The sequence below is a fragment of the Chiloscyllium plagiosum genome, chromosome 1 (genome assembly GCF_004010195.1).
Source record: "Chiloscyllium plagiosum isolate BGI_BamShark_2017 chromosome 1, ASM401019v2, whole genome shotgun sequence".
NCBI classification, from domain to species: domain Eukaryota; kingdom Metazoa; phylum Chordata; class Chondrichthyes; order Orectolobiformes; family Hemiscylliidae; genus Chiloscyllium; species Chiloscyllium plagiosum.
Window position 1 is genome coordinate 13,658,731 of NC_057710.1, and position 10,069 is coordinate 13,668,799.

General features: G+C 41.8%; 1 protein-coding gene across 2 annotated transcripts in view; it reads left to right on the forward strand.

The window, feature by feature from the left end:
* Positions 1 to 10,069, forward strand: part of LOC122553576 (sperm flagellar protein 1-like) — a 78,628-nt gene that overhangs the window by 4,758 nt on the left and 63,801 nt on the right. For both annotated transcript variants that reach the window (XM_043697635.1, XM_043697731.1), the window contains exon 2: positions 4,809 to 4,920. In XM_043697635.1, the coding sequence (XP_043553570.1) occupies positions 4,809 to 4,920 (112 nt within the window). The remainder of the gene's footprint in view (positions 1 to 4,808; positions 4,921 to 10,069) is intronic.

Consider the following 10,069-nt stretch of genomic DNA (forward strand, 5'->3'; position numbering starts at 1 on the left):
CCTCCTTCCACCTATCGTATTCCCAGCGCCCCTCCCCCAAATTCCCTCCCCCCTACCCTTTATCTCAGCCCGCTTGGCACACCAGCCTCATTCCTGAAGAAGGGCTTATGCCCGAAGCGTCGATTCTCCTGCTCCTCGGATGCTGCCTGGCCTGCTGTGTTTTTCCAGCACCACATTTTTCAACTTTGTACAAATACACATAAACAAACAAAAGTATATAAATGTGGAGCAATAAATACAAACAGGCTCAGACATTAGGAAATAATACAGATTAGTAGAAATCAAATGTAATGGGTGAGCACAGTGGCTCAGTGGTTAGTACTGCTGCCTCACGGCACCAGGGACCTGGTTTGATTCCAGTTTTGGTGACACTGTGTGGAATTTGCATGGTCTCCCCATGTCTGCATGGGTTTCCTCGGTGCTTCGATTTCCTCCCATAGTCCAAAAATGTGCAGGTTTGGTGGATTGGCCATGTGAAATGCAGGGTTATGGGGATAAGGTAAGTCTGGGTGGGATGCTCAGACTCACCTTATCCCCATTGTGCTCATGTGTTTACAAGAATCTATCATTCAAAAAATATATATACTTTCATAACACAGTGGACTACTTGAAGCATATCTTGCTGTAAGAACTTGTTACATTGTCTAAATGTAGATCGTAACTAAAATTAAGCAAGTTTTTCCATTTGTTTGGAAGCAACGCTACAATTTATTAGCAACTTTTCTGTTATTCGTTATGAGGAAAATCAATTTTCAGCCTCATGTTATATTATTTAGTGTATGAAAACATTTTGTAGAAGGGTGAAGAATGGTACAGTATAGGATATGAAGGACTTAACTTATATAGCAAGATTAGAGAAACTGGGATTGTTCTTCATGAGAAAATAAGCAGTGATTAACACAGTCATAGAGACATAATCCATTAACTCCAACTGTACTTCCTGCTGCCTCAGGAAAGAAGCCAACATAATCAAAGACTCTCTTCCACCTGGCAGAAGATACAAAAGTTTGAAAACACGTACCAACAGATGCAAGAATAGCTTCTTCCCCACTGTTATAAGACTTGAACAGACCTTGTATGCAAGAATTGATCTTTCTCTGCATTTTCTCTTTTGCTGTAACACTATATCCTGCATTCTGTTCTGTTACCCTGTTGTACTTACATAAGGAATGATTTGCTTGGATAATATGCAAAACACTACTTTTCACTGTATCTCAGTACAAGCAACAATAATAAATCAAATCAAATCAAATAAAGAATACTTTTGATCCGTAAAGCAATCTTACTAGTCCCAATTTTCCATTCCCTTCCCTTCCCTTAAATTCCCATCCAATTTCTTATTGAAATCATTGACGTTCTGCTTCTGCCACGAGATGGACAGTATCTTCCAGTCATTACTACTCGCCAGTGGAAGATGTACTTCCTCACATTGCCCTGCATTTCTTAACTAAAAACCTACATCTGCATTTCCTGGTAACTTATCCACAATCTAGCGAGGTCAGATTGTCTTCCCTAATCTAAAACTGTTGTAATCTTATAAACCATCAATTAATTTCTCCTCAATTTCCTTTTCTCCATTGAAAATCAACCTTATATGCTTCAAATGAACCTAAAATCCTTTTTCCCTAGAACTGTACTGGTAATTCCTTTCTGCATCCTGACATGGAAAACACATAATCAGAATTACAAGGGGTTTTGATAAAGCCAATAAAGGGAAACTGTTTCAACTGGAAGGGGGATTTTAGTTAAAGGATTTAAGGTAATTGGCACAAAGAACTAGAAGGGAGATGAGGAAAGTTTTTATGCAATGAGTTCTTATTATCTAATTCAAAGCCTGAAAAGGTGGTGGAAACAGATTGTGCAGAAATTTTTAAAAGGGCACTGGATATGTACTTGAAAATTAATAATTTGAAGATTAGATTCCCTAAAGCGTGGAAACAGGCCCTTCGGCCCAACAACTCAACCCTCTGAAGAGTAACCCATCCAGTCCCATTTCCCTCTGACTATTGCACCTAACACTATGGGCAATTTAACACAGCCAGTTCACCTGAACTGCACATCTTTGTGCAGGAGGAAACCGAAGCATGCGGAGGAAACATACGCAGACATGGGGAGAACGTGCAAACTCCACACAGGCAGTCACCCGAGGTTGGAATCGAACCTGGGACCCTGGAGCTGTGAGGCAGCAGTGCTAACCACTGAGCCACGTGCCACCCATATGGCTGCCCTGATGTATGGGGAAAGAGCAGTCAAACTAATTAGACAGCTCTTTCAGATAGCTAACACAGGTGCAATGGACTAAATGGTCTCTGTAATGTATGAATCTGTGGACTGATTGTCCAAACATGAAAACACCATTAGCTGAAAACTGAAATAACATACAAGTATAGTAGAAACTATACAGGAACTTTCAAATGACAAGAAATATGACAGCCACCTGGCCAAATCAGGAGCTGTGAAAATGGGGAGAGGTATTCCAGATCTAATATCTCCTGTTATTTTTGAATGTTTAATGGTGTTATGAAGAGTCAAGAGTGAGGTGCTGGAAAAGCACAGCAGATCAGGCAGCATCTGAGGAACAGGTGAATCGACGTTTTGGGCATAAGCCCTCCATCAGGAATGAGGCTTGTGGGTTGGGGCTTAGAGATAAATGGGTGGGGTTGCAGGGAGGTAGTTGGGAAAGCGAAGGTGAGGGAGAAGGTAATAGATCGGAGGGGACAGTGATGGACGGGTTCGGAGGGCGGTGTCGAGTTGGAGGCTTGGGACTGCGATAATGTAGGGGAGGGGAAATGAGGAAGCTGTCGAAATCCACATTTATCCCATGTGGTTGTAAGGTCCCAAGGTGGAATATGAGGCGTTCCTCCTCCAGGCGTCGGGCAGTAACGGTTTGGTGTTATGAAGATGTGGGTACATTGTACCTTTAAGAAAGTGAAAAGCCAGTCGAACTACCTGACAGCACCAAGTGTTCTGAAAAAAAAGTAATATAACATTTGGCCGAAAAACTCAATTAGCTGGTTGCCTGGAGACAAAAACAAATTCAAATTCGGCCAATCAGTTTAAATTATACCCCAAAATACCAACCTACGTTCAAGTTTGAATTGAGTGTATTGGAAATATTAAAAGCCAATGACACAATCCGATGCTTTAGGGATATAAAACCAGGGAAAATTGAACACTTGGGAGGAGAAGTGACAAGCCACCAGCATGTAAAGACTGCCTGAAAAATAGCTCTCTTAAAGATACCTTTATCAATCAGGAGCCCGTGAAGCAGAATCCCCAAGAAGAAGAAAAGAAGACAGGAATATAGAGAGGACCCAAAAGCTACCTGGTTTTGAGATAAGGAGCTTTGTTTTGCAAATCTTAATCAGGACTTTTATCGGACTAGTGTTATAGAAGGAAATATAAAAGATTGGTCAGAGGAAAGAGTTGTAAATGGTTGTTGGTTAATTATTCTCTGTTCTACTTTTAAGAAATAAAAGTGTTACTTTTACTTTAACGAGTTCTTGGCCTCTCGCATTTTCACAGATTACTGCACGGGATAAATCTTTTCTGTGTTGCTGGGTTAAATTAAGCAGGAGGATTTACCCCGTGTCGTAAAAGTGGCATCTTCATAACACTGAGAAAATCTAGCTCATTAAATCCTAGACAGATAAAGCACAAGAGGAGGCTATTTGGCTTTTTGCGCTTGAATTAGAATTATTATTTTATAATAGAGTTTGAACATTTTTAAAATTAAATTAAGGACTCAGTATAAACTCTGTGGTGTGTACGTTGTTGGTGAATTTTAATGAAGAAAGCTCTTTGCCTCTTTGATTTCCCTGTCCAGGACACTAACATCACGAAAATGAGTTAGGTAATTGTACCTAAAATCTCAATCCAGGTTGCTCCAATGTATTAGCATCTTCATAGAATCCTTACAGTTAAGATAGAGGCCATTCAGCCCATCAAATCTACACCAATTCTCCAAAGAGTATCCCACCCAGACTCAGCCCCCTACCCTATCCCTGTAGCCAAACATTTACCATGACCAGCCCACATAAACTGCGCATCTTTGGACTGTAGGAGGAAACCAGAGCACGCTCTGCAGAAACCCACACCGACACAGAGAGAACATGCAGACTCCACACAGACAGTCACCCGAGGCTGTAATCGAACATTGGTCCCTAGTGCTGTGAGGCAGTGATGCTAACCACTGAGCCCTGTGTCACACCACTACCCTACTTTAAAGAATTTTTTGTAGGCTGTGTGTCTGACTGTTTCCAATGGAGACAACCTTCAACAATATTGATGGGCCAATGATTTCTGTCACCTGCCTTCCATTCAGTGTAGTGCTGCTCTATCATATGATTCATGTTTCCTCATAGGTGTACTTTCCACAGTCGGAAGGTGGCTTTGTACAGCATCATTCTCCCAGATTCTATGCCACAATGAGTGACATTAGATTTATTGGAAATTTAACAGTTAGAAAGTGTCTGACTGATGAGTGTGACCTGAGGGAGGGATATGATTCAGCATTGTAATAGCTTCTTATGTTTCATCAGTCTGTCAGTGACTCACTTTTCAAGTTCGCAAATGAGAAGTAATCAATTTCCTGAGGGCTGCCTGCAATCATGAGCCTGTAACCCAGCATGGAGTAAATATCTTCAGGAGAATAGGAGCCAAACTTGAAGAGAAAAGTGCCCTGTAGGTTTTTTTATATAATGAATTTAGCAGAATGGGCAGGTTTTATGACTGACATCTGAGTTCAGTGTTACTTCAGTGGTAGTTTTAGTCTGTGCATTCTGAAATTCTCAATGTTTTGATTCCAGTTTTAATTGCTGAAGTGGTCAAGTTTCATTTCCCCAAGCTGGTTGAGATGCACAACTATACACCAGCCAATTCAACACAGCAGAAACTGAACAACTGGGCTCATCTGAACAGGTAACAGCACAATATCACCAAACAATGCATGAAAGAAAGAATATTGGTTGGTATAGTATATTAAAAGCAATTTCTTCATGTTGTGGGGGCTTGGGGGATGAGACGTTGCATTGTTTAATTGAAGAACATTTCACAAATTCTGGGCTAGTTGACACCCTTGACAGGCTGGATACAGAGATGTTGACCCCATTCTCGGGTAAATTTAGAACTGAGGCAACGGTTTAAAATAAGGTGGTCTCACATTTTCTTTCAGAGGCCCATCAGTCCTGGGAATTCTCTTTCCCAAAAAACTGTGATCGCTGGGTTACTGAACATATTTAAAGCTGAATTAGACATAATTTTGATTGACAAGAGAATCAAGGGTTGCATTCAGGAGTTTGGCTCAGGCAGGAAAGTGGATTTAAGGCTACAGCCAGATCAGCCATATTGTTACTGAATAGCGGAGCAGGCTTGATGGCCTGAGTGACTTTCTGTTGCTTATATTTCTTCTTGTCATTGCTCCTGCTGCTGACCTCCATTGTCATCTCTTTTTAGCCAGGTTTTCTTTGTGTCTCTGGATACAGTATGTCTCACCTATCTACCACTTGCTGTTAAAACCTTTGCCTCGAGGGAGGACAGTGGGTAACCTTAATGCCACCTGTGATTGCCTGCATATACCAGACATTGCTCCCTGCTACTTCAGCTCATCAGGAAATGGTGAGCTCATTCAAGGCTGAGATTAGCATTTTTTATGTCACAGCTCCAGGTTGCTCACAGCATTTTTCTCATGGACTGAAATAGGCAAAGGACTGTTTTAAAAGCCAAGAATTGTGGGAGGGATTACAACATTTTTAAAAAGTGAACTACAAACTCATTGTAATTGATGTTTACAATTCTGCTTGCTCAAGTAGTGTTAGAAGGTTAGTTGCAGATGAGTGGCACCAAGGGGTATGAACAAAGTGAGATTTAGCCAGCACACTACCCAGTGAGATATGACACGCTGCTAATTAGACACTAAACCTCTGTCCTGGCCTCATAAGCGCTTTGTGTGTGAAATTTGTGCCACATTACTCAGCATAGAAAAGGTCTGAGCATCAGTTTTTCTGACCCTACATCGGAAATCTATCTCCAGTTCATACTGTGATAGAGATTTGAACCTCTTCTTCAGACAGTAATTTATGCTCAATCAAGTTTTAATCTTAAACCTATGATCTTAAATATAGGTTTTTATGAACCAATGGTGTTGAAGGGTTTGGGCAAAGATAGTTATATGGAGTAGGTTACAGATCAGCTACAATCTCATTTAAAAGGCAAAACCGGCTTTGGGGCTAAATAGCATACTTTTGGGCCTCTTCTATAAAAAACGTGAGACATGGAAACATAGAAACTTGGAGCAGGAGTAGGCCATTCGGCCTATGAGCCTACTCTACCATTCTTTCGCATCATGGATGATCCTCTATCTCGAGGTCATTTTCCCGCTTTCTCTCCATATGCCTTGACACCTTTAAAATATAAAAATAAATCTATCTGTTTCTTGAATGTATTCAGTTACTTGGCTTCCAAAACCTTCAGTGGTGGGGAATTCAACAGGCTCACGACTCTGAGTAAAGAAACTTTCCCTGGTTATGGCTCAGTGGTTAGCACTGCTGCCTCCCAGTGCCGGGTGACCTCGGGTGACAATCTGTCTGGAGTTTACACATTCTCCCTGTGTCTGCGTGGGTTTCCTCCGGGTGCTCCGGTTTCCTCCCACAATCCAAAGATGTGCATGCTAGATGGATTAGCCATGGGAAATGCAGGGGTACAGGGACAGAATAGTGGGTCTGGTTAGAAGGGTCAGTGTTTGACCCTCTGTTTGGTGGGTCGGTGCAGACCCAATGGGCTGAATGGCCTGCTTCTACGCTGTAGGGACTCTGTATCCATTAGAATGAAAGGTCACAGTGCATTCCAATGTGCACCATTGAAGTGCAGAAGCATACTGTAAGTGATTGGAGACATGCCATGATGCTGTGCTGAGGCTGGTATTTGTCAGATACCAATGTAGCTGGATGTGTTGTGCATGCTGTCAAAGTCCATGGTGTGTACCCCAAGATGTTAATGCTGTGCCTGTAAGGTGGAGATCCAGAGGTGCAAGCAGCAAACTGGAGTTGTGAGGGAACTGCTCTGACTTTCATGTCAGGGATTTCGCAGACTCTTGTTTCTATTTGGCTGGTGGTAGAACGTGAAATTGTATTTTAATGCGATGAGATTAGGTGATGACGAGTGATAATTCATGCGAGTCTTGTTACTCACTAGCACGAATCCCATCTCACATTCCAACACTTGGTTGGACTTAAGCATCTCAAGGACATTTCACCTGCTTTTCCCAAATTTCTCACCTTGGCCCACATTGTCCAGGTGCTGGAAAAATTCTGTCTGATATTTCCATTTATGGGAAGATCAAATCTTAGGGGGTCACTTTAAATACAAGCGGTCACTCATTTAAGACAGAGATGAAATTAGTTTTCTCTCAGAAAGTCTTGAGGCTTTAGAAGGCTCTTCCTTAAAAGATGGTGCAAACAGTGCCTTTGAATTTGTTTTTAAAACAGACGTAGATGGATTATTGATAAGGAAAAGGGTGAAGGTTATCTGGGTAGACAGGAATATGGAAATATCAGATCAGTCGTGATCTTATTGAATGGCACAGAAGGCTCAAGGGGCTGTGACCTACTCCTGTTACTAATTCATATCTTTCTTCACTGAAGCTAGTTTTGATTCTGGGTTGCTACTTCAACTGCACACTCATGGAGGAGCTTTCCTTGTCTCAGGGCTTCTTTGGGTGAAAAATAAAGTCCAGCGATTCTCATATCTTTAATAGGAATGCAGAAGAGCCATTTTAAAGCTCATGAGAGAATAGGTGAGGTAGTTAACCCATTCCCTTATGTCTTATTATGATTTAGTGTGAGTAGAAACCCCAGTAGTAGTGAGCTGACTGCTGCAAAGAAATCGACAAACCTACAACCCGGCAGCAAAATTTGGTGTTTTAAAACATCTTCAAGCAGGAGAATCACCATTCAATATTGCAAGTTTGTTTGGGCAACTACATCTGACAATCAGTGGTAACACTGACAAATCAAAGTGCACAAAGTGTACACCTTTATATACTGGTAGGGTGAATCAGTTTAAAAGTAGCATCATGGAGGACATGGAAAGACTTCTAGCAGTCTGGATCAAACATCACAGTTAATGCCAGATGCCTCTTGGTTTGATGCTCATTAAGGAGAGCCAAAAGCTTGTATGAGGCCATACTGAACGAGCACAATGAAAGGTGTTGGTCAGAAAGTTTCAGTCCTAGATCTGAATGGTTTAACCACTTCAAGAGGCATTCCTGCACAATATTACAGGGTCTGGTGAACCAGCTAATACTGATACAGAAATAGCTGATAAATTATCTGCCTATTTGAAGAGAGCCATTAAAGAAGATGGTTGGTCATCAAAATCAGTTTGTTAATGTTGAATAGATGGAACCTTTTTAGAAATGTATATCACAAAGAATTAACATGTTGAAAAACAGAACACAAGACAGCGCCAGCTTCCAAAGGGTTACTTGACTGTTCTGCTTGGTGGGAACACGGCAGAAGATGTAAAGTTTAAGGCTGCAGTGGTGTTACAGTCCAAGATACCATCAAGATGTTACTACAAGGAGTACCTGTTTGGTGCTGAAACAAGATAGTCTGATGGAGTACCTGAAAATGCGAAGGTGCTTTTCCTGCCACCCAACATAACTTTATCGATACAGCCATTGGATCAGGGAGCAGCAATCACATTCAAGGCTTGAGAACCTTCTCTCAATTCATCAGGGCAACAGATCTGTGAGTCTGCTGTACGCGAAGGAACTTTGGCATAGTTACATAATCCTTAAGGCCATTAACCCCAATATTGCTGATTCATGAGATGTTGTCACATTGTCATGTTTGAACGATGTGTGATGGAAATTGTGGCCCAAGTGGCCAAGAAGAATTATATGATGCTGTCCCTGAGATTCAGCTTGAAATCATAACCATGGTGAGGCAGGCTACCTTTGATTAAGTCAATGTGGTTGACATGCTGGAATTGTTTACACCTCAAGAAGAGAATTGTCCAAGGAGGACGTAATAATACATATAGAGAGTCAGCAAGCTGAATAGATCAATTCTAATATGAGAGGTCCATTCTTAAAGAACAAGAACAAAGAACAATACAGCAAGCCTGGACCACCAAGTGTTAACCTTCCATACTAAAACTGTCTTCGCTTATGGGATCCGTATCCCTCTATTCCCTTCCTTTTCATTTATTCGTCCAGGTGCTTCTCGATTGCTGCTGTTGTGTCTGTTTCCAGCACTTTTTCTGGCAACACGCTCCAGACACTTGCCATCCTTTGCGTGCAAAACTTGCCTCGCACATCTTTTTTAAACTTCTTCTCTCGTACCTTGAACCTGTGTCCCCAAGTAATTGACCCCTCCACCATGGGAAAAAGCCTCATTCTTTCCACTCTATCCATGCTATTCACAGTCTTATAAACTTCGATTAGGTGCCCCTTAAACTCCTGCTTTCCAGTGAAAACAAACACAGTCTATGCAACCTTTCTTCATCGCTAAAATCCCCCACACCATGCAACATCCTGGTATACTTTTTCTGTACCCACTCCAAAGCATCCGCATCCTTCTGATAGGTGACCAGAACTGTACACAATATTCCAAGTGTGGCCTAACTAAAGTTCTACAAAATTGCAGCATAACCTGCCTATCCCTATACTCAGTGCCCCTTCCAATGAAAGCAAACATGCCATAGGCCTTTTTTACAATCTGATCTACCTGCGCTGCCACCTTCAGTGATCTGTGCACCTGCACACCCAGATCTTCCCCATGGGAGACTGATTAGCAAGGTTAGATCTAACAGAATACAGGGAGAATTAGCCATTTGGATACAGAACTGGCTCAAAGGTAGAAGACAGTGGGTGGTGGTGGAGGGTTGTTTTTCAGACTGGAGGCCTGTGACCAGTGGAGTGCCACAAGGATCGGTGCTGGGCCCTCTACTTTTTGTCATTTACATAAATGATTTGGATGCGAGCATAAGAGGTATAGTTCGTAAGTTTGCAGATGACACCAAAATTGGAGGTGTAGTGGACAGCGAAGAGGGTTACCTCAGATTACAA